Source organism: Petromyzon marinus, chromosome 73 (assembly GCF_048934315.1).
Source record: "Petromyzon marinus isolate PM22_M1 ecotype Great Lakes invasive population chromosome 73, UKy_Petmar_22M1.pri1.0, whole genome shotgun sequence".
NCBI lineage: Eukaryota > Metazoa > Chordata > Hyperoartia > Petromyzontiformes > Petromyzontidae > Petromyzon > Petromyzon marinus.
Window position 1 is genome coordinate 2,503,267 of NC_133739.1, and position 25,045 is coordinate 2,528,311.

Genomic DNA, 25,045 nt, shown 5'->3' on the forward strand with positions numbered 1-25,045 from the left:
ATTAACAACATCACCAAAGTACTTTACGGAGGAGTGAACCAGATGGCACTTGGAGGGTTTTAACCTGAGGTTCGCATCACGAATTTTTTTTAAAAAACCTGTCGCAACCGGGTTAAGTGCTCCTCGAACGTGCGAGCGAATACAATTACATCGTCCAGATAGATGAGACATGACTCGCACTGCAACCCCGCAGGTACCAACTCCATCAATTGCTGGAAAGTGGCGGGAGCCGTTTGTGAACCCATCGGCAAACAGTTGAAATGAAATAGACCTTGAAGTGTTCTGAAAGCTGTTTTTGGTCTGGATTCGGCATCTAGTGGTAACTGCCAGAATCCCGCCAAAAGGTCTACTGTGGAGAAATGTTTTGCTCCTGCAAGCGCATCCAATGAGTCATCTATGCGCGGGAGCGGGTAGGTGTCCGCCAAGGTAACTTTGTTCAGCCGCCGGAAGTCTACACGAAACCACAAGGATTTCTTAACCAATACAACCGGAACCCTCCACGGACTCGTAGATGCCCGCCGCACAAGCTCCTTCTTGCTAGGACCCATCCTATAGGCGTTGTCGAACGGGTGGCGCATCGCCCGTATCAATGCGGTGCTCCATCAGCGTCGTGCGACCAACATCGTAGGGACCCTTACTGAACACGTCTGCGAAGTCACGCAACAAAGTCCTGAGCTCCCCCGATTCCTTTGCCGACAGATCGGTGTTCTGCGCCAGGAGCGCATCTATCCATGACATATCCTCTGCGCTGACTGACAGACCGTCCAAATGCACATTGTTGACAGTCTGTGCCTCAGGGTCCAAATGCATGGGACTGACATTTGCAAACAAGATCCCGTCCTGAACTGTAATGGGAGTGTCAGCCGTGTTAAGGACCTCCAGGAACAGCGGCTGATTCCTGCGCACGCTTGTGTCAGATGCTGCTAAGCAATGGCGACCAACCACCGACGGCACCGTGGAGACGATGAGCGGCGCATCCGACCGGCAAGTGACGAGCGGGGTGCGATATCGAAGCGGCACCAAGGCCTGCGCACCAGGCGGGATCGAGACCGCAGTCCCGACCAGCGCCTGAACTCGCGGAAGTTTCGGGTCAAGTTTCGGGTTCAATCTCGCTCCTACCCTGTGCCGTTGCCACTTGCCAAGTCAGTTGCTGCTGTCGGTGGATGTCAGGAGCACAGGCCAGGGTTTTCTCCCAGGTCCCGTGCGGGACGCACGGTCGGCGGCATCGCTGGTGCTGCTCCATCCTCTGACAGCTGCTGCGGAGTGCCGGGTCTGGAAGCCTGAACGTGGCTCTCGTCCCCTCGCTGGGGAGGCGATGCGGCTGAAGTTCCCCCCTGCTCGTTCGACCTCAGGACTTAGCCGGCGAAGCAGCGCGGTCACTGCCTCCAGCAGCTGATCCATCCTCCGATCCCTAGAGAGGATGATCTGTGGTGGTGGTGTCGCTGGGTCTGCACCGCCGGGTTGGTGGAGGAAAGATCTTGCATTGGCTGAGGCGAGACATCTCACCGCTGCCAGCAGATAAAGATAAGTCCGAGGCTGTTTAAGCACTTCTTCATTCTTCAAACAAGAGCCACACTCGTTCCTCAAAACAAACCACGAAACACGAATTTCACAGCCTCTTTTAAACCCTCCATCTCCACCTTGCTTCCTAATCCACATCGCTGTCTCGCGTGCCGTGTGCGTGTGACGTCAGTGCCCTTTAATCTCTTGAACCCCGTCTAGTGTATTCCCGTGCGTGTGATTGGTGTGCGCTATGCTGAGTGATTGTGTGTCTGTGTGATGTGATTGTATGATGGCTCGGACATCCCCTACACAGACAAACCTCGTATAGATACTCTTTGGTTTTATTTGGTAAAGTCACGTAAAAAACAACAAAAATAAAAAATTCACGTTTCAGGCCACAACACAAGTGGCCTTCATCAGGTGAAGGGACCAGACTGTCTAGAGGACAGCGCTGGAGTGAACACAGCCAAGCTCAGACCGCGACATTTAAGCTGTGTGAGAGGAAGCAGAGCGCCTTGACAAAAGAATTAGCATAAAAATTAGCATTTAATTGGCGGACTTAGCATGATGAACGATGTACAGGGGGGAGCATGTGCAGACCTGCGAGGGGGGAGGGGGGGGGAGTTTACATATTGATGGTGTGAAAAGGGAATTTAAGCAGCTGCGAAAGTTTGGGATACCACTACTTGAAAAAATTATACTGTACCATTGAAAATTAGTTTAATGTTTGGTTTGATTCAGAACATCGTATAGCGCTCAAAACCTCGTTTAGCGCTCAAAATGCGTTTTTGGTAAACAATTAATATAAGTGGTATGCCTGCATTTCCTACCAATAGGGGTAAGTTGTCATTGCAGCCATCACAATGACCCGTGTTTGTTTCTGGGTTTTATGTCAAGATTCTGGCCATTAACCCCAAAACAACTCAGCATCGTTGTGTTGGCTTTGGAATCTACGTTGTCGGGTTTTGCTGAAAAACATGGACGGAGGCAGGTGGGTAAATGGGAAAAATGAGGGTTGGTTCACGGTTCCTAACGAACGATAGAAAGAAAAATGGCGGGCGGCTGAACCTCACTGCATCACTCGAGGCTGGAAACACCACGTGACCCGGGACCCGCAATGGGCCACTTGAGAGAAGAGACAGGAGACAAGATAGAGACAAGACAGATAAGATGGAGACGGGACAGAGACAAGATGGAGATAAAACGGAGACACGATGGAGACAAGATGGCAGTTACGACGCGTACAGAAATCTCGTGATCAACCGCGAATGGTCCAGTCACAGGGGCGCGATCGGCCAACTCTGTACCTCAATAGACTTGGCACGAAACAGCAAATCCGCAATAGCTAAACCCACGAGAGGGAAGAGATTGCTGTACTCGAATATAAAAATTAACTTTTTCAACAGTATATAATTCACCTTTCAGCGTCATATCACGGCACAAGGAATCCACTTGTAAATGTTGCAGAGCGGTGTGACCCCGGTGTGTGAAACAAACGGCTGTGCAAGGGACTGGACCGTCGTGAGAATCATTCGCGTTCCCTTCATACCCTCCACACAGCTGGGGTCGCAACGCCTCGCACGACTCACCTTGAGACGTTGTCACACGCCAGCCAAGCAGACGTTTTAATTATCGGACAAATGAGGTACGATGGGACAAATTTACGCGATGGGTTTTGTTTTGTGCAGTCATTGGTGACCGGGCTGAGACCATCAAACTCACCGCATTTGAGAGCCCAGTTTAATCACGACCATGTGTCTATCTAAGACTATGAGTTTCTATAAAGTATGCTGGTCTATATTTTCATGAATGGGTCACTATATTTGCCATTGGCTTTATGTGCCTCTGTGTCCTTTATTGGGTCTTTATGGGGGCCTTTGGGTCTCTACAGTGACTTGGATAAGATCTGCAAAGAGGAGTGGGACAAAATCCCTCCTGAGATGTGTGCAAACCTGGTGGCCAACTACAAGAAACGTCTCACCTCTGATTGCCAACAAGGGTTTCGCCACCAAGTACTGAGTCATGTTTTGCAGAGGGGTCAAATACTTATTTCCCTCATTCAAATGCAAATCAATTCATAACATTTTTAACATGCGTTTTTCTGGATTTTATTGTCGTTATTCTGTCTCTCACTGTTCAGATAAACCTACCATTAAAATTATAGACTGATCATTTCTTTGTCAGTACAAAATCAGCAGGGGATCAAATACTTTTTTCTCTCACTGATTGTGAATCTATCGTGTCCATGTGAATATATGAGTGACTTTGTGAATCTGTGGGTCTCTGTGTAAATATTGGGGGTCTCTATGCCTGGCACTTGTGAGGCAGCACGATAGTGCACGTTGCAAAATGAACGTAAAGCTACCACGTGTCTGGGAGGCTCAACCGTGACACGTGGTCAGCTGGTTGCCCCTCCCTCCACCACCAGCAACGCCCACATTTCTATAGCCACGCCCACACAGTTGAGGCCTCGCGTTCTACATCTCCATTTTCAGACAGTCCAGACCAAACCAGGACTTTGGTATCTTTACGTTAACCTCACGAGGCATTGCGGTTCAACTGCACGTCGCTACATTGCCAGCGTCTTGATCATGGACTCTATGAGGGTCAGTTTCTAGCAGTGGTCAGTTGATTGGAACAAGTTGCTGCATTTGTTAAGGTGGTTTGAGACTGGTTGGCTGGACTTCTGGCTTCTCGAAGTTGAGGTCTCACGTTCTCCTTCTTCATCGTTTGGCTCATCTCCTTGCTCTGCCGGTGCAACTTGACCTGTTTAATAAAGAGAGGTAAGCGATGAGTGCGTGATGAGGCGAAGTGAACAGTGTAGGATTGTGCAACACTTGCATAAATAACGAATGCAGGTACAGTGAGGGAAAAAAGTATTTGATCCCCTGCTGATTTTTTACATTTGCCCACTGACAAAGAAATGATCAGTCTATAATTTTAATGATAGGTTTATTTGAACAGTGAGAGACAGAATAACAACAACAAAATCCAGAAAAACGCATGTCAAAAATGTGATAAATTGATTGGCATTTTAACGAGGGAAATAAGTATTTGACCCCTCTTCAAAACATGACTTAGTACTTGGTGGCAAAACCCTTGTTGGCAATCACAGACGTCAGACGTTTCTTGTAGTTGGCCACCAGGTTTGCACACATCTCAGGAGGGATTTTGTCCCACTCCTCTTTGCAGATCTTCTCCAAGTCATTAAGGTTTCAAGGCTGACGTTTGGCAACTCGAACCTTCAGCTCCCTCCACAGATTTTCGATGGGATTAAGGTCTGGAGACTGGCTAGGCCACCAGGACCTTAATGTGCTTCTTCTTGAGCCACTCCTTTGTTGCCTTGGCCGTGTTTTTTGGGTCATTGACATGCTGGAATACCCATCCACGACCCATTTTCAATGCCCTGGCTGAGGGAAGGAGGTTCTCACACAAGATTTGACGGTACATGGCCCCGTCCATCGTCCCTTTGATGCGGTGAAGTTGTGCTGTCCCCTTAGCAGAAAAACACCCCCAAAGCATAATGTTTCCACCTCCATGTTTGACGGTGGGGATGGTGTTCTTGGGGTCATGGGCAGCATTCCTCCTCCTCCAAACACGGCGAGTTGAGTTGATGCCAAAGAGCTCCATTTTGGTCTCATCTGACCACAACACTTTCACTTAGTTGCCCTCTGAATCATTCAGATGTTCATTGGCAAACTTCAGACGGGCATGTATATGTGCTTTCTTGAGCAGGGGGACCTTGCGGGCGCTGCAGGATTGCAGTCCTTCACGGCGTAGTGTGTTACCAATTGTTTTCTTGGTGACTATGGTCCCAGCTGCCTTGAGATCATTGACAAGATCCTCCCGTTTAGTTTTGGGCTGATTCCTCACCGTTCTCATGATCATTGCAACTCCACGAGGTGAGATCCATGCCGAGGGAGATTGACAGTTATTTTGTGTTTCTTCCATTTGCGAATAATCGCACCAACTGTTGTCACCTTCTCACCAAGCTGCTTGGCAATGGTCTTGTAGCCTATACCAGCCTTGTGTAGGTCTACAATCTTGTCCCTGATATCCTTGGAGAGCTCTTTGGTCTTGGCCATGGTGGAGCGTTTGGAATCTGATTGATTGATTGCTTCTGTGGAAAGGTGTCTTTTATACAGGTAACAAGCTGAGATTAGGAGCACTCCCTTTAAGAGTGTGCTCCTAATCTCAGCTCGTTACCTGTATAAAAGACACCTGGGAGCCAGAAATCTTTCTGATTGAGAGGGGGTCAAATACTTATTTCCCTGATTAAAATGCAAATCAATTTATATTTTTTTTGACATGCGTTTTTCTGGATTCTTTTGTTGTTATTCCGTCTCTCACTGTTCAAATAAACCTACCATTAAAATTATAGACTGATCATTTCTTTGTCAGTGGGCAAACGTACAAAATCAGCAGGGGATCAAATACTCTTTTCCCTCACTGTACGTGTATAAAAACAACGTAATAACACCAGCCATTCACAACGTGGCAGTGACGTCACAACCGCGGTTGTGCCATGCTCGGTGCACTTTGAGGTTCCGTGATTTGTCAAAGGTTCGCTGGCAGGAGGTCACGGAACAGACCCAGGTCTCGTGGGATGACTGAGATGGCTGGCAGACGCGCCACCTGTGCCCCCTACTGTGACAACTTTCTGTGCAATAGCCACCTCCTCTGCCCTCCGTTGTTGTTGGAGGGCGACTGCCTCCAGCTGCTCAGCAGCATCCTTCACGAACCTCCAGCACAGAGGCCGATCTTGACACCGCTGGTAACGTTCATCGGCAAGTCCACTCAGCACACACACACGCGCCCAGTGTGCCACTCAAATACCGCGCTAATTCTGGGGTGGGATTCCCCAGTCGTTATACATTTTCGAAAAAAATGTAAGTTATATGAAGACCAAACCAAGCCTAATTACTGCTTGTAATGTTATTGCTTTAAAACATCATAACAGAAAAAATGATCATTCATCAAAACTTTAAAAAGGTATTATTGACTCGAGCTGCGAGCCCGAATTTAAGCAATTTGTTGAGCACTCCCCTTCTCTATCCAGACAGTGTGGACCATCCTTCTCGCATTCACAACCTCTAAGCAGTGCCGTATTATCCTAGTAGCAAAAGTAGAATATGCTACTCATAAGTGTCTTATTATCGTAGTAGCAAAAGTAGCAAATGCTACGGGCCCTGCACTTTCAACGGCCCCGCATTAAATGCTTTCAAGCTATCATTCCGGTTCAGAGATTCTGCACTTGCTCTATTACAATAGTACTATACTGCCTTCTACTTTTATGAATCTACTGGGTGTTAGAGGCTAGCGATTCGTCGTATTATCTGGCTGTATAGCAAATGAAAAGTACAATTACTTTCTTAATTTGAAGCTATCATGACTGCAATAATCCATACTCTTTGGTTCTTTCGGTAAAGTCACGTAGGTATAAAATAAAATAAATCACGACGTTTCGATCGCAACACAAGTGGTCGTCCTCAGGCGGAAAAATATAATCCAGCAGTGGCTATATACTGTATGTGGCAATGGGCAAGCAAGCGGGGTCTGAGCTGGAAAGGAATTCCACCCCCGGACGTAAGCACCTCAGTTGTGTTAATGGGGGATTAGGAAGATAGGGAATAGAGCTTCCGTCACCGCATAACAGTATCATGCCTTCATATGTGCACAACAGCGGTGCTAAAGAGAGATTAGCACCATGCGAGTGCAATGCAAAGAGAGAGACAGAGTCGGAAATAACAGCTGACATAGGCAGGTAGAATGGAGACATCAAAGTCAGTTAAGACTTAACCTGGTTAATAACGTCCTTCCAATGATTGCTCAGTTTGTACCCATCTTCTCGGTTGAAATTGTATCTGTGTTTATATATCTGTATGGCTTCATGAACAAATCTCTGAAGGTAGCCGGTAGGTTTGCAGAGTACCTCCATCTTGAAAAATTTAATTTGGGCTCACACGAAATTGATTTTTCCAAGCCGGAGGTACTCTGCAAACCTACCGGCTACCTTCAGAGATTTGTTCATGAAGGCATCCAGATATATAAACACAGACACAACTTCAACCGAAAAGATGGGTACAAACTGAGCAATCATTGGAAGGACGTTATTATTCTAGACTTGAAGTTTTCGTGACTGCAAGGATCCATACTCTTTGGTTCTTTCGGTAAAGTCACGTAGGTAAAAAATAAAAATAATAATTAAATCACGACGTTTCGGACGCAACACAAGCGTCCGTTATGAGGTGGGAAAACCACAGCAAAGTAGGCAAGAGAGCTGCTAGTAACAGAGGGTTAAATAGATGAGGGAGGGGGGCGGAGTCAATGAAAGAGAGGGTGGGGGAGGAGGAGAGCAAATATGACATGAAACGGCAAATAGCCTGTTGATGACAGGGGGCAGTAAATGACCTACGCTGTAAGATCGACATGCAACGGCAAATTTCCGAATAATGGGTATGATCAGGGCTAGGAGTAAGAGACTGGAGATGTGGATATGAAAGCAAACTGTAAAGCAGCTAAGGTTTTACCTGGTTAATAAAATCCTTCCAATGATTGCTCAATTTGTATCCATCATCTCGGTTGAAGTTATGTCTATGTTTATATATCTGGATGGCTTCATGAACAAACCTTTGATAGTAGCCCGAAGGTTTGCAGAGCACCTTGGTATCGGGGAAAACAATATCATGAGAGTCCTCAGCGTTATAGCAATGATCAGCTACGGCGGAGGAATTAATTTTTCCATGCTTCAAATCTGCCTTGTGCTCGCGGACACGGTCAGAGACATGATGTTTCGTTTCCCCAATGTAACAATCACCACAGATGCAGCTTAGTTTGTAGACTCCCGGGTATTGCAAATCAGGAATGACATCCTTCACAGATGGAATTAGATCACGGATTTTGTGTACTGTACTAAATCGGACTGGGATCTTGTGTTTGTTTAAGATTTTGGAAATATTTTTGGATATGCTAGCTATGTATGGTAACGTGATGGTTTTGATCGGTGTCTCAAGGGGTAGTTTCTCCCTGGTTGGAGAGACAGCTTTGTGGACAATACTGTCTGAATATCCATTCATCTTAAGGGTCTGGTGTACATGTTCCAGTTCACTGGCTAGGTGGTGTTGGTCAGAAATGCAGTGGGCCCTATGGTGTAGTGTTTTGATGAGGGAATTCTTCCGTGCCGGGTGGTGGTGGGAATCAGGTTTCAGGTTGGAATCTGTGTGCGTGGCTTTCCTGCAGACAGAATGTTCCAGAGAGCCATCAGGTCTATTCTCAAACAAAACATCGAGGAATGGTAGTTTGCCATCCTTCTCCACTTCCATGTTGAATTTGATGGATGGGTGTATGGAATGAATGTGGTTGAGAAATTGGCTCAATGCTGGCAGGCCATGTGGCCAAATAACGAAATTGTCATCCACATATCTCTTCCACAATGAGGGACGTAGGGTGGATGTCTGCATAGCTTGTATTGCGTCCGAAACGTAATTTAATTTATTTTTATTTTTTACGTATGTGACTTTACCGAAAGGACGTAATTAACCAGGTAAAGTCTTAACTGACTGTGATGTCTCCATCCTACCTGACTATGTCAGCTGTTATTTTCGACTCTCTGTGTCTCTCTCTTTGGATTGCACTCTCATGTTCACGTCCTTGGATTGCACTCGCATGGTGCTAATCTCTCAATAGCACCGCTGTTGTGCACATATGCGGGCATGATACTGTTATGCTGCGATGGAAGCTCATTCATGCTGTTCTCCCTTTCCAGCTCAGACCCCGCTTGCTTGCCCATTGCCACATAGAGTATATAGCCTTGTTGTAGCTGCTCTCTCGTTAGTTCAGCAGTTCTACTGCTGGATTATATTTTTTTCCGCCTGAGGACGACCGCTTGTGTTGCGATCGAAACGTCGTGATTCATTTTATTTTATACCTACGTGACTTTATCGAAAGCACCAGAGTATACAATTACTTTACTATGCAAATAAAAAATGTACGTGTTTTAATATTTACGTGTTTTTTTACAAAAAATGTAGGGCCCCTTTACAACATCAAATGCTACAGGCCCCGCACGAGCTTCATCCGGCACTGTTTCCAAGTTGTCTACCCTATCCTGGCCACGCGATTCCTATCGTCCTGCACGCGCCACTACATGCATCATAAGGGGGGGAGGACTTCATTCTAGCCGCAAGCACCCGGCTCATGAATCAAAGTCACTTCCCGTGCCATGACAAACTTACGTAACGAACACAATGGTCCCCCATGATGTAGCCTTGACCAGTCAGTCGAGGCAAGTGCTGCTAGTGAGTAACACCTCGAGAGGGTGATGTGGCCAGCACCACGCCCGGCCACCTTTGTCTCAGCAGTGCTGGCGTTTACACAATGCACAGAGGTTAGGGAATTTAACCCAGGTCGCTGGTTCTTAGCACAGTTCACACAAACACACACACAAGAAGAATGACCCTGACGAGAGTGGTTCCTGCTTCATACCTCTGTCGGTCTCACTTGATCGTGCTCCTCCATTTTCTCCATTTGGGTTTAATTCGTGCCTTTCGTGAGCCCTGTTGAGAGAGAAGTGAACATGCGTCGATCACACATCCCCATCCTCGTCTACATGCAGCCTGTGTCACTGGCACGGCTCGGAGTCTAACCCACGCTTTACACCTGCCTGGCACCCGCATGGAACCTGTTGTATATGAGCCTTTTCCAAAATTGATATTAACAATAATATTTGCCGTTATATATATATTTTTTTACAAACGAAAAAAAAATCAAAAAACCCGTAAGCCAGGCACACGATAAACCAGATGTCGGTCATAAACAGGCCATTAATAAATAAAGAAATAATAAAACTCTCGAGGCGAGAATGTTAGCAGCTATCTGCGAAGATCTCCAGATGAACAAGAGTTTGATGTGCCCTAAGGGAGGTCACGCAGAGGGAAGCCCTCCACAAGCCAGAAACGAGGACGCCCACGGGTTAAACCATGTATATATTTTTCCTCTGTCATTAAAACAACGGTTCAAAATTAAAATGCAATAACAAGAATAAGCTAAAGTTAGCGGTCCTCGCGCTCACTCCAATTAAGACCAGGCCACCAGATACATCAGTGAATTATTATCCAATAATTAATTCGCTATCAAATGATTTTCACCTTTAATACTTTTACTGTTAAAACAAAGCTTGGAGACAAAATACAGTCACATCAAAGGTTTTCGAGAAGGAATGAGACAACGGGCAAACTTGCGAAAGAGTTTAAACAATATCCCAAGCAACCCCGACCACCTTTGTCTCTCTCACAGCGCGGAGAAGCAGGAATTACACCTTATCACAAGGGGCCATCTGGAAAAGCCAGCCGGGTTTGATGAGGAGACACACCCCACCCCACACACGGCAACCAGGCAAACAAGTTTTAAAGAAAATTGCAATATAACATTAATAATAACGTGTTAACCTTAAACGATATTCCATTATAGAACCTTACAGAACCAAGGGATATGGATTCCAACAATCAAGAAACGGACCTCTAAAAACTCAGGATGAAAATTATTTTTCTTTTTAATAATTCCATCATAACAATTCGAACCTCGGTAAACCGAGAGGTGTCGGGAGGACGTAGTTACAAACACGAGTCTTGGCGAACATGGGACCAAATGGCATTTGAGAAATATAAAGTCGAAAGTATAAGAAGATAGGTGCTCCCGACCACCTTTGTCTCTCCCGCAGAGCGCGAGAGAGGAATTTCACGCCAGGGCAAACAGATCGTTATCGCAGGAGCCATCTGTACACACACACGAACTCGCACACACACAGACCACGCCCCCCCCCCCCCTTTCCACTGCGCGGAGAGAATTGTCTTTGAATATAACGGTCAGCTGCATTTTCAAAAGTTCAGAAGTCAACAGTCAAGAGTGAAGACAGATCAGCGAGTCAAGACGTCCACAGGACGAGCAGTCGCATGGAGCGGCTGGCTCCGAGCCTCGCTGAGTAGCGAGGATCGCTGAGTCGCGATGTATCAACAAAAGTGAGTCATACAGCAGTGGAGGAAATCTGCTGTCAGCGAACCAGCACGGGCGCGTTCGCGCACTTCAACAGAGAGAGCACGTGCGACTCAACTCACTCAACTGAAGAAAAGCTTGGCCAGCCGCCAACAAAGTATCAGCGAATCAGCGCTGAGAGCGCTCGAGCATCTCCACAAAGAAAGCACGTGCAACGTGGCTCAACCAGCAGCGGAAAAGCTTGGACAGCCGCCAACAACTTCAGCAAACCAGTGACCAAGCGCGTGCGACTTGAGTCATACAGCAGTGGAGAAAACCTGCTGTCAGAGAGCCGCCAACAACCTCAACAAAGAGAGCGCGTGCGACTCAACTCACTCAACTGAAGAAAAACTTGACCTGTCGCCCGCGAGCGCAGCGTCAGATACTACAGCAGCGGAGAGAGCGCGCACCGGCGCAGCTCATCCAGCAGTGGAGGAAACTGCTGTCAGCGAATCAGCACGGGCGCGTTCGCGCATCTTCAAGGAGAAAGAGCGCGGCCAGCAACGCCAAGCAAGAGCGTGCAGCAGCTCAGCCAGCAGTGGAGAGAAACTGCTATCAGCGAACCAGCACGGGCGCGTTCGCGCATCTTCAAGGAGAGGGAGCGCGCGCCACCAGCGTGCCATCAGCACCAGCATCAGCACCAGCGCGTGCCAACAGCGCGCCACCAGCGCGTGCCACCAGCACCAGCTCCAGCGCGTGCCAACAGCGTGCCACCAGCGTGCTACAGCGCGCAACTTCGCGTCACCAGGGCTGAGAGGGCAGCGGCCCCGCACTCAACACCCATCGGCGCGACGACGGCGAGCGTCGTGCTGACTCATCCAGCCAGCGGTGGACAGAAACTGGCAGCCGTTCGTATGCAACCCCTCCTCCACACTCTCCCCCTCACTCCCCCACCGCTACACAACGAACAAACATCAACCTAGGCGTTTGCTCAACGCAAAAAATCAACAACCCTCCCATTAAACATACAAGACTCATGATAACTGCGTCAACTATTAGCTGATAACGAAAAACATTGCCACCCATTGAGTTACGTTGATGAGGCAATCAGAATTATTTCAGTTGAACGCTTTAATTGCATAATCGTTGATGAATCAATGAACGAACATCGCCGTGGTACTGTGCTGACGATTTCAAGCATAATAATTTCGCATATCAGAATGTGTTAAGGATTGGATACGAATCAAAGACCGAGTGCCGTGTTGTGTGATCATTCAAGAATACGAGTTTGCATATTATAAGGTTAAGGTTTTGATACAATAGTTCGCTTGTTTTTAATCTCTCTCTCAACATCCGATCGATTGCGTTACGCGTCGAGAATTAACCACAGGTGCCGCTATCGAGGTGAAACAACGCAATCGTGATGGTATCACGTTAACGCTGTGTTAAAATTCCAACATCCCGAGATTGAGTTTTCATATTATCCAAAAATTAAAGTTATCTAGAAAATAAAATTGATCAAAGCAGAAGGTTTGTGTGATTCTTCCTGAAATTCTGCATAATATTGTTCTGTGTATGAGATCTGAATCCTGGGGACCTATCATAAGCACACTATCACCACACATAATCCATAACACACATAATTCATAATGTTCAATCGAGAGTAATCGTATCCTTATCGATAATACGGAATTAAAGAGCAGAGTCGAATCGACTCTCTCTCATTCACGCTCACAACGCCTGCGTCACTGCATATGATTAATTGCGTTATTCCAATTCATAACACAATCCTCGTCACCGAGGCTCGACCTGATAATCCATAACGACCTGCATTATCATACCCACGGCCACTCGCATAAATTAATACGATTATCTATCGAATCAGCATAATTTATGTGCATAATTACACTAATTAACATAATTTCGGATAAATTATGCACATTTCGAATTTCATTTAATTTTCATTATTTTCATCAATTTTCATAACACCTATATATACAACAAACCACTGACAACAGCAATCACTGACCCTGATTTGATAGATATCCTTTGTTTATCCACGTGAGAGCCCATTGAGATATTTGTTTATTGTGATTGATGTGTTTTATTTAACCACGTGAGAGCCCATTTAGTTCACCATCTCCTATGACTGATGCAGTCTCACATCACCACCCCCACTCATATGGAGCCCCTGTCACTGACAGCAGCCACGGCTGGGAGTCTAACTCAGGAGTCCCAGCTGCCAGGAGCTCACGCAGGCTCCACTGAGCACAGCTCCGAATCACGGGCAGGCAGGGAGCTGGAGTCAAACTCAGGCCCTTGGAGAGGGCCGGCTCAGGGGTCTCTGGCGTGGTCATTGTGAGCCGTGTTCTCTCACTCACTGTGAGGTTCTGGTGCAAGTGCAGTCGATACTCACGGGGCTTCTGCTTCTATTGGCTGACTTTGCCTCATCAACCTCCTCCTCCTGCAGTAAAAAACAACTCCAGCAGCAACACCCAGAGCAGCAATGACTCCAAGGACGATGCCAGCTACAGTTGATGAACCTGGGGTTGGAGCTGGGGTTGAGGTTGGCGTCGGTGTTGTGTCTGTCGATTCTATTAAACACAAACACAGACGACACAGCAACACGTGAACACCCACGAGATGGACGCAGTCAACGTCTTCTTCCTCTTCCTGCCTTGTCCCCCTCCTCTCGTGCGGTCTCTGCCCTGCAGCTCCTCCTGCTCTGCTCGTTGCTGCCTTGGGCCACCTCCGCGTCTACTCCCCAGTCCCTCGAATCCGCCGCGTTGGCCACTTCTACTCCCCTCGCTCTCGGCCTGCCCCTCTGTCTCTGCCCTGGTGCCTCCACGTTCATCGCCCTTGCGGTTGCCCCCTCCTCTACTAAGGCAGCCCCAGCCGTGTGAGCCGACTCCCTCTCTCCGCTCGAGCGAGATGAGCACCGCCACTCCCGCCTCCTTCCCCAGCTCTTCAGTTCTGACCAATCCAGTGCTGTGATCGCTGAGATCCATCGCACCATTCTCGTTTCTGTGCTGCACAGCATCTATTCCTCCTGGTTGTCAGGAGGAACAGACGCGCTGTGGATGTATCAAACACGCGTTCTGGATCTACGTGGTGCAAGACCTAATGAGTTCTGTTTTACAGACCACGGGAGGTGATGTTTCGGCTGGACGCTGCCAAGACTCTCATCTACGTGTCTAAAACTAGTGCCATGAGGGTGCTGCATCCATTGCAAGGTGTGAATGAATCAACTGTAAGAACTATTTAATTACCTTGCATGTTTTAGTGCGTGTGTGTTTTTGAGAGTCTTTCGTGTGACAAAGTAACACACTCGACATGCACAGCGATGCAATGGGAATGTTCACAGTGCCGCAAGCATCTCGCCGTCCATTAATTGAGGACTTTAGATGGCGAATCGGCGACAGAGTCGGAGGTGAGCGTGGGGCTGGGAAATCATTGTTAGAGGAGAGCATTGGACGCGAGTTCTGTGGTGCGGGAATGAGTCGGGGGTTTCATGTTCAGGAGTGTACACACGTAAGAAATGGAGAGTAACTCAGCATCCTTTAGTATAATAACAAGGGCAGAAATCTTGTAGAATTAGTAACACAGAGGGAGGGGTGATCATTTCAGACCCAGGAAGGCAACCCACGTTTTCCAACAATGTCAATAATTATTTGTCGAATGCGGTTCTGCCTAACGCGTCATTTTCTAGGAACGTAACCCCCCGCGTCGGGCGAGGCTTGCCTGTGAATGTTAAATAGTGATGGTGCTATAATAACCCAGCCTAGAGGGAGGCCATTGTTCATGATTCTCCTGCGGCTGTGTTCACCGGCGAGGTGTTCACCCTCAATGCACGGTTTGCCCATCATCGTGTTCATTAGGTGAACGGTAGAACAGCTTTTGATGACTTATTGGGCCAATGTTGGCAGCAGGCAATGACGCCAAATGGAGTCATGGCAGCCAGCAGGAGAGGTCAATCATCGCTGTGCCGGTTTCCTGTTGACGCCGTAAATCGCTTTGCAGCTCCCACATCGGCACTTGAAGTGAATCCGAATCAGAAACTTATTTCCTGAGTAAAGCCCTTTGAGCTAAGAAACTATTTTTTCTGACATCAAAGCATTCCACATCCCACAAGTGGACAACAATCTCATGGGACACAGACAGAGACAGGAACTTAAGCTGTCATTGGCTCGTGAAGACAACTCAACAAAGAGTCGAGTTTATTATACTACGTGATGTGATATCTGTGAGGAATAACAAAGACACTTTATGCCTGTGCCAAAGATTTAATTTTAGTGGTAAATCTAGACAATAAAGAGAATTGGCATTTCGATGTAAAGCTTTCGTGACTGCAAGGATTCATCTTCTTTGGTTCTTTCGGTAAAGTCACGTAGAATGAGAAGAAAATAATAAAATAAAATAAGACAATAATATTCTCACGACCTTTCGGCCACAACACAAGTGGCCTTCTTCAGGTGAAAGAACAGAACTGTCGGGACGACAGTGCTTAAATAAGCGCTGCTAAGATTCGTAGCGTCTTTTAAGCTCGATGAGAGGGGTGAAGCACCTTGACAAAAGAGTTTACATATCAAAGCAGGAGAATTTTGCATTGAAATAGCTGAGGGATTAGCTTGTGACAGAAATAGCTATGTTAAAGTCAAAGTTTACATATCAACAGAGGGATTTAGTATATGGACGCTAAAGGCCTCCAACTACCCAACTATCATACAGTAAACCGATGTGAGAAAAAAACTAAGTCTATATTACATCAATATAATAAATGTACTTAATATATTCTTCAATAAGCTGAGCTATTAATCACAAAGCAACTGGGTATACACTACACTATATAATGAATACCATATAGTAAACCAATAAAAAAACTAAAATATAAACTACATCAATGTTATCAATAGACTCTATATACTCTCCAATCAGCTGAGCCACCAACAATAAGTCGTTATATATCACAATGCCATATGGCAAAAAGTGGCGGTTTTCTTCCCCTCAACGCCAGCACCACGGACAGCGACGTTCAGGCGGACGAGTCAATCCATGCTCGGAACTGAGGAGGGGGGAGAGAAACAGCCACGAGGCGCTGTTATACTCCATGTTATAAACCATACCATTAACCGTGGTGTGAGAGGTATTAAGAGGCAATGCCAGCAAAAGAGCTGCGGTCTGACGGTCACCGTAAAATACAATCAATTAAGAACCGAAATGGTTTAAAACATCTTTCCAATGGCTACTAAGCCAGAATCCATCTTCTCGGTTAAAATTGTCTCTGTGCTTGTATATGTGGATGGCCTCATGAACGAATCTTTCATGGTAGCCGGTTGGCTTGCAAAGAACCTCCGTCTTGGAGAAGTCAATGTCATGTGAACCCACTGAATTATAACTGTGATCTGCCACGGAAGAAGAGTTCATCCTACCGTGTTTCAAGTCTGCTTTATGCTCGCGGATGTGGTCCGAGATATGTCGTTTGGTTTCTCCAATGTAGTTGCTACCACAGAGGCACTTTAGTTTGTAAACGCCCGGGTACTGTATGTCTGGAACAGCATCTTTTACAGATGGAACCAGATCACGGATTTTATGTACTGTGTTGAATCGGACCTGAATCTTGTGTTTATTCAGGATTTTGGAGATCTTTTTAGTGACCCCTGCAATGTAGGGTAAGGTGATGGCCATCACTCCAGTCATGAAGAAGGATCCTCTTGAGAAGCCACTCAAATCCATCACCTTACGCTACATTGCAGGGGTCACTAAAAAGATCTCCAAAATCCGGATTAAACACAAGATCCAGGTCCGATTCAACACAGTACATAAAATCCGTGTTCTGGTTCCATCTGTAAAAGATGCTGTTCCAGACATACAGTACCCGGGCGTTTACAAACTAAAGTGCCTCTGTGGTAGCAGCTACATTGGAGAAACCAAACGACATATCTCGGACCACATCCGCGAACATAAAGCAGACTTGAAACACGGTAGGACGAACTCTTCTACCGTGGCAGATCACTGTTATAATTCAGTGGGTTCACATGACATTGACTTCTCCAAGACAGAGGTTCTTTGCAAGCCAACCGGCTACCATGAGAGATTCGTTCATGAGGCCATTCACATATACAAGCACTACAGACAATTTCAACCGAGAAGATGGATTCTGGCTTAGTAACCATTGGAAAGATGTTTTAAACCATTTCGGTTCTTAATTAATTGTATTTTACAGTGACCGTCAGACCGCAGCTCTTTCGCTGGCATTGCCTCTTAATACCTCTCACACCACGGTTAATGGTATGGTTTATAACGTGGAGTATAACAGCGCATTGTGGCTGTTTCTCTCCCCCCTCCTCCGTTCCGAGCATGGATTGACTCGTCTGTCTGAACGTCGCTGTCCGTGATGCTGGCGTCGAGGGGAAGAAAACCGCCATTTTTCGCCATATGGCATTGTAATGTATAACGACTTATTGTTGGTGGCTCAGCTGATTGGAGAGTATATAGAGTCTATTGATAACATTGAGGTAAATTTTGATTTAAAGCTTTCGTGACTGCAGTAATTCATATTCTTAGTTTTTTCGGTGAAGTCACGTTGAAGGGAAACAACAAATAATAAAATATATATAAAACAATAAAAAAAATCTCACGACGTTTTGACCATAACTCAAACGGTCGTCTTCAGGTGTGTTGGTTTGCATAAATTTATTTTTAAACGGCGCATTTATTTATTTATAAACACGTTAGCGCCACGCGCAACGATTTGGCAGTTTATTTAGGACTAGTCCATCTATATTCTGAAAAGAGGAGGGGGGAGACGAAATTTTTTATAATGTATGCTGTCTGAAAGCCACTGTAAGCGTGAACAATCAATTAAGACCTGAAATGGTTTATCAAATCTTTCCAATGATTGCTAAGATAGAATCCATCTTCTCGGTTGAAATTGTCTCTGTGCTTGTATATGTGGATAGCCTCATGAACGAATCTCTCATGGAAGCCAGATGGCTTACAAAGAACCTCTGTCTTGGAAAAGTCAATGGCATGTGAGCCTACTGAATTAGAACAATGATCTGCCACGGCCGAGGTGTTGGTCCTACCGTGTTTAAGGTCTGCTTTGTGTTCACGAATGCGGTCCGAGACATGGCGTTTGGTTTCTCCAATGTAACTACTACCACAGAGGCAACTTAGTTTGTAGACACCAGGGTATTGTATGTCCGGAATCACATCTTTTACAGACGGAACCAGATCACGGATTTTATGTAATGTGTTGAAACGGACCTGGATCTTGTGTTTATTCAAGATTTTGGAGATCTTTTTTGTGATCCCCGCAATGTAGGGTAAAGTGATGGTTTTGAAAGGCTCCTCAAGAGGGTTCTTCTTCATGGTTTGAGTGATAGCTTTGCGGATTGTATAGTCGGAGTAACCATTAGCCCTAAGAGCTTGGTGTACGTGCTTGAGTTCACTGCTTATGTGTTCCTGGTCGGATATGCATTGGGCTCTATGATACAGAGTCTTGATGAGAGAATTCTTCTGTGATGGATGGTGGTGGGAATCCGGTTTCAGATAAGCATCCGTATGGGTAGCTTTCCTGTAGACAGAGTGGCTCATTGAACCATCAGGTCTCTTTTTAATTAGGACATCCAAAAAAGGTATCTTGCCATCTATTTCGACTTCCACGGTAAATCTGATGGCTGGGTGTATGGAATTGATGTGGTCGAAGAATTGGTCTAGAGCAGGCCGGCCATGTGGCCAGATGACAAAAGTGTCATCCACGTACCTCTTCCATAAGGTTGGGCGCAGAGTGGCAGTCTGGATGGCGTCAGTCTCAAATTTCTCCATGAAAATGTTAGCTATAACTGGAGAAAGGGGGGAGCCTATTGGGGTGCCCTCAGTTTGTTTGTAGAAAGTTCCATTCCAAGTGAAGTATGTATTGGTTAAACAGTGTCTCACCAGGGGGGGTACCTCAGTGTTTAGTCCTTGATGAACCAAGTCTTCAATGATTGCAATGGTGTCAGGTACAGGAACCTTGGTGAATAAGGAAACTACATCAAAACTGACAAGCAGGTCGTCTGGGGACAGGGAAATACCCTTGATTGTCGATACCAGGTGAGTAGAATTTTGTACCGCAGAGGTGGTCTTTCCAGTGAAAGGACGCAGGATTTCAGACAAAAAACGAGCTAGTTTGTAGGTGGGGGAGCCGATAGTAGAGACTATGGGACGAAGGGGTGTATCTACTTTATATATTTTTGGTAAGCCGTATAATCTTGGTGGCCTGGCAGCAGAAGGTTTCAACGAAAACTGTTTAGATTGATCAATTAATGCGGTTGAATCAGAAATTATTTTGTTGGTTTGTGTGACGAGGCTGTTGGTGGGATCTCTTTTTATTTTTGTATAACTACCATCGTCGAGTAATTCTTTAATTTTGTTGTTGTATTCTATTTTATCCATGATGACAGTAGCATTGCCTTTGTCAGCTGAGAGGACTACAATATCATTCCTCTTTTTTAATTTATATAATTCAAAACGCTCATCTTTGTTGAGGTTGCTAGCTGGCATCTTAGCGTTTTTGAGGGTTGCAGCGATTTCAGATCTTGCTACGTCTGCAGCGATGTGACCCAGGCCCCTGAGAGCAACGTCTACTTGGGCAATTATATCATTAACTGGTATGTGTTTAGGTGTGACTGCAAAGTTTAGACCTTTAGCTAAAACGGATTTCAGACCATCGGAAATAGAACTGTTACTGCGATTAATTACGACTTTGTTAACGTCTAACTTTTTGGTGTGTGGGTCCCGTCTTTTGTTGAAGAGGAGGTTAAATTTGGAAATCAGGTTTTCCTTACATTTGGTCGACATAGTAGCAGCTGAAGAGGCAGTCATATTGTCTACATGTTCCCAATCCGATGTGGACATTGTTGCCGTCAATGATAAGTGTGATTTGTAGAGTGTCTTGTCTAACTGATCTAGTTCGGTGTGTATAAGTCTGATTTTTTCTGAGATAAGAGCTAAGCTAGTTTTGAAAAGAATTCGTTTCGCATTAGAAGAAGTTACAGCAGCAGAGGTCAGTGTAAATGCGATTGGTATTACCCCAGAGTCGCGGCATCTCTTCAGGAAGGTGAGAGACTCGATCAGCTGAGCTTTCTTATCCCGGAGTTTGTTGAAGGATCTTAAAGTTATGTGAAAACCCTCCCCGTAGAGGCGATAAAATTTTGATTTAAAGCTTTCGTGACTGCAGTAATTCATATTCTTAGTTTTTTCGGTGAAGTCACGTTGAAGGGAAACAACAAATAATAAAATATATATCAAACAATAAAAAAATTCTCACGACGTTTCGACCATAACTCAAACGGCCGTCTTCAGGTGTGTTGGTTTGCATACATTTATTTTTAAACGGCGCATTTATTTATTTATAAAAACGTTAGTGCCACGGGCAACGATTTGGCAGTTTATTTAGGACTAGTCCATCTATATTCTGAAAAGAGGAGGGGGGAGACGAAATTTTTTATAATGTATGCTGTCTGAAAGCCACTGTAAGCGTGAACAATCAATTAAGACCTGAAATGGTTTATCAAATCGTTCCAATGATTGCTAAGATAGAATCCATCTTCTCGGTTGAAATTGTCTCTGTGCTTGTATATGTGGATAGCCTCATGAACGAATCTCTCATGGAAGCCAGATGGCTTACAAAGAACCTCTGTCTTGGAAAAGTCAATGGCATGTGAGCCTACTGAATTAGAACAATGATCTGCCACGGCCGAGGTGTTGGTCCTACCGTGTTTAAGGTCTGCTTTGTGTTCACGAATGCGGTCCGAGACATGGCGTTTGGTTTCTCCAATGTAACTACTACCACAGAGGCAACTTAGTTTGTAGACACCAGGGTATTGTATGTCCGGAATCACATCTTTTACAGATGTAAAATAAATGCGCCGTTTAAAAATAAATTTATGCAAACCAACACACCTGAAGACGACCGTTTGAGTTATGGTCGAAACGTCGTGATAATTTTTTATTGTTTTATATATATTTTATTATTTTGTTGTTTCCCTTCAACGTGACTTTACCGAAAAAACTAAGATTATAACATTGAGGTAGTTTATATTTTAGTTTTTTATTGGTTTACTATATGGTATTCATTATATAGTGTAGTGTATACCCAGTTGCTTTGTGATCAATAGCTCAGCAATTGAAGAATATATTAAGTACATTTATTATATTGATGTAATATAGACTTAGTTTTTTTCTCACATCGGTTTCCTGTACGATAGTTGGGTAGTTGGAGGCCTTTAGCGTCCATATACTAAATGCCTCTGTTGATATGTAAACTTTGACTTTAACATAGCTATTTCTGATTTAAAGCTTTCGTGACTGCAGTAATTCATATTCTTAGTTTTTTCGGTAAAGTCACGTTGAAGAGAAACAACAAAATAACAAAATATATATAAAACAATAAAAAATTCTCACGACGTTTCGACCATAACTCAAACGGTCATCATCAGGTGTGTCGGTTTGCATAAATTTGCAAACCGACACACCTGATGATGACCGTTTGAGTTATGGTCGAAACGTCGTGAGAATTTTTTATATATATTTTGTTATTTTGTTGTTTCTCTTCAACGTGACTTTACCGAAAAAACTAAGAATATAGCTATTTCTGTCACAAGCTAATCCCTCAGCTATTTCAATGCAAAATTCTCCTGCTTTGATATGTAAACTCCTTTGTCAAGGTGCTTCACCCCTCTCACTGAGCTTAAAAAGACGCTACAAATCTTAGCAGCGCTCATTGAAGCACTGTCGTCCCGACAGTTCTGTTCTTTCACCTGAAAAAGGCTACTTGTGTTGTGGCCGAAACGTCGTGAGAATTTTATTGTCTTATTTTATTTTATTATTTTATTCCCATTCTACGTGACTTTACTGAAAGCACCAAAGAAGAAGAATTGGCATTCTCGCTTGGCGAGAATGATAAAGCGGTGGGTGTTAAATAGATCTAGGGAGGACATAATGCACACCTGGTTCATTGTGAACATTCAGCTGCAGATACCCGATGTCTTGCATGCTTGGCTTGTCGTATCGATACACCGTGACCTCACAGCGATATCGTCCAGCGTCGTGGGTCTGGATGTCGCTGATGGTGATGGAGGCGTTACACGTGGAATCATCACCCAGCCAAGTCACCTGCATCGGCCTGAGGCTTCTCTTTCTGTGCGCGATCTCATAAACCTTGACGGCAAACGTGAGAACACGACAGGGCATGACTGTGTGTCCACATAATACACGTGCTTATATTCCGAAAACTGACATATTATGTAAATGACATTGAATTATAACAGATAAAATATAATACATCTAGGAAATTACCCTTCTTTAGAGTAGAGAGAAGAGAGATAATTTGAGTTCATTGTAGCAGAAATATGCAATACTATAATGGTGTCTGAAAAACTTTAAAGTTGACAATGGGACCAGAAAAGGAGGGGGGGTGACCGCCATTGAAATAAATTAGCATGAACGGGCGTTAATAAAGAACATTTACTCATCATTGCGAGCAGGAGGGTGTAAGTCATAGTGTGCAAGTGTGACAGTAACGCACCTTCTGATCGCGCCCATCTATGGTCCTGAACCACTCCACCAGCGTGTGTCTAATACCCGTGATGTTGCAGGTGTAAGAGCAGGGCAGGATAGCCGTGCTGCCTACTGTGGCGTCCTTTGCATCCGGGGTGACAACGGCCAGGTCTGTGGACAAACCCACGATGGTCACATTAGCAGTGGGAATGAACCTCTGGAGGAGGAGGAGGAGGTGCTGGTCTCACAACGCAGTGGTGACAATTAGGACAGAGAAAGCGGGCAAATACTTTCCGTTAGACGAAGCATCTCTTTAGGTCTCTAGCAGAGCAGTGCAATGCTGCATGTTTGAGAACGGTCCACAGAAGGGGATATCTTAGAGCTACCTCTGAGGTCCCATCATGTGGAGCCGAGGTGGTGAGATGTTAACTACCTAGCCTGGTAGACAGGGGTCGTGGGTTCGAGCCCGATCCTGACACCTGCTGCTGTGTTTGGGAGTTTGCTCTCTCCGTGGTCGCGTGGATTTTTCTCTGGGTCATCCGGATTTCCCTTCCATATATAGGAAGATCTGTTTAGAGTATTTGTCTATGTTAAATGTCTGTATGATAAGCCACTTCGTTGAGCTATCATTTGTCGCATCTGAAAAAAGCCGCATAGCTGAGTGGGCCTTACCAGGTAAAATAAAAATAGTTTCGTTTAAGTGACATTGGATCCACACAGCAGGGAGGATTCTTTTCAGATAATGCATTGCAAAATCAAGTAATGTTTAACACGTAGTCTTTCGTGACCAATGCGTACAACTCTTTGGTTCTATTCGGTAAAGTCACGTAGGTAAAAAATAAAACAACAAAAATCACGACGTTTCGGCCACAACACAAGCGGCCTTCATCAGGTGAAGGGACCAGACTGTCTCGAGGACAGCGCTGGAGTGAACACAGCCAAGCTCAGACCGCGACCTTTAGCTGTGTGAGAGGAATTAAGGTGCCTTGACAAAGGAATTAGCATAAAAATTATCATTTGATTGGCCGACTTAGCATGATGAACGGTGTAGAGGTGGTGTACATGCGGGTGAACATGCCGGTTGGCGAGGGGGGAGGGGGAGTTTACCTATTGATGGTGTGAAAAGGGAATTTTAAGAGCTGCGAAAGTTTGGGGTACCACTACTTGAAAAATATACTGTACCATTGAAAATTAGTTTAATGTTTGGTTCGATTTAGAACATCTTTCCAATGGTGGCTTAATTTGAAACCATTTTCTCGGTTGAAATTGTGTCTGTGTTTGTAGATCTGAATTGCCTCATGAACAAATCTCTGATAAAAACCCGTGGGTTTGCAAAGAACCTTGGTATCGGAGAAAATTATATCGTGATCACCCACAGCGTTGTAACAGTGATCAGCTACGGCAGAAGAATTCGTTCTGCTGTGTTTCAAATCTGATTTGTGCTCGCGAATTCGGTCAGAGACATGTCGCTTCGTCTCCCCGATATAGCAATTACCGCAGGTACAACTCAATTTGTAAACCCCGGGGTACTGTAAGTCAGGAATGACATCCTTTACGGATGGGATCAGATCACGAACTTTATGTACTGTATTGAACCGGACCTGGATCTTGTGTTTGTTTAGAATTTGGGAAATCTTTTTAGTAACGCCTGCTATATATGGTAGTGTGATGGTTTTGACTGGAGTATCAAGTGGTTGTTTCTGTATGGAGGGAGACACAGCTTGGCGGATGGTACGGTCAGAGTATCCATTCCTTTTGAGGGCCAGGTGTACATGTTTTAATTCACTGGTCAGGTGGTGTTGGTCCCAAATGCAATGAGTCCTATGGTATAAAGTTTTGATGAGATAATTATTTTGGGCTGAGTGGTGGTGGGAATCAGGTTTCAAGAATTATCTCATCAAAACTTTATACCATAGGGCTCATTGCATTTCGGACCAACACCACCTGACCAGTGAATTAAAACATGTACACCTGGCCCTCAAAAGGAATGGATACTCTGACCGTACCATCCGCCAAGCTGTTTCTCCCTCCA

The 25,045-nt window shown here is 45.2% G+C and overlaps 1 protein-coding gene across 1 annotated transcript in view; it reads right to left on the reverse strand.

The window, feature by feature from the left end:
• Positions 1–1,826: 1,826 nt before the first annotated feature.
• LOC116958143 (endothelial cell-selective adhesion molecule-like) overlaps positions 1,827–25,045 on the reverse strand; it is a 46,581-nt gene continuing 23,362 nt past the window's right edge. Inside the window, exons 9-13 of the mRNA XM_076055837.1 lie at positions 23,042–23,184; positions 22,464–22,674; positions 13,889–14,066; positions 9,988–10,058; positions 1,827–4,269 (exon numbers count right to left, since the gene is read on the reverse strand). Coding sequence (XP_075911952.1) covers positions 4,118–4,269; positions 9,988–10,058; positions 13,889–14,066; positions 22,464–22,674; positions 23,042–23,184 — 755 coding nt within the window. The 3' untranslated portion in view covers positions 1,827–4,117. The remainder of the gene's footprint in view (positions 4,270–9,987; positions 10,059–13,888; positions 14,067–22,463; positions 22,675–23,041; positions 23,185–25,045) is intronic.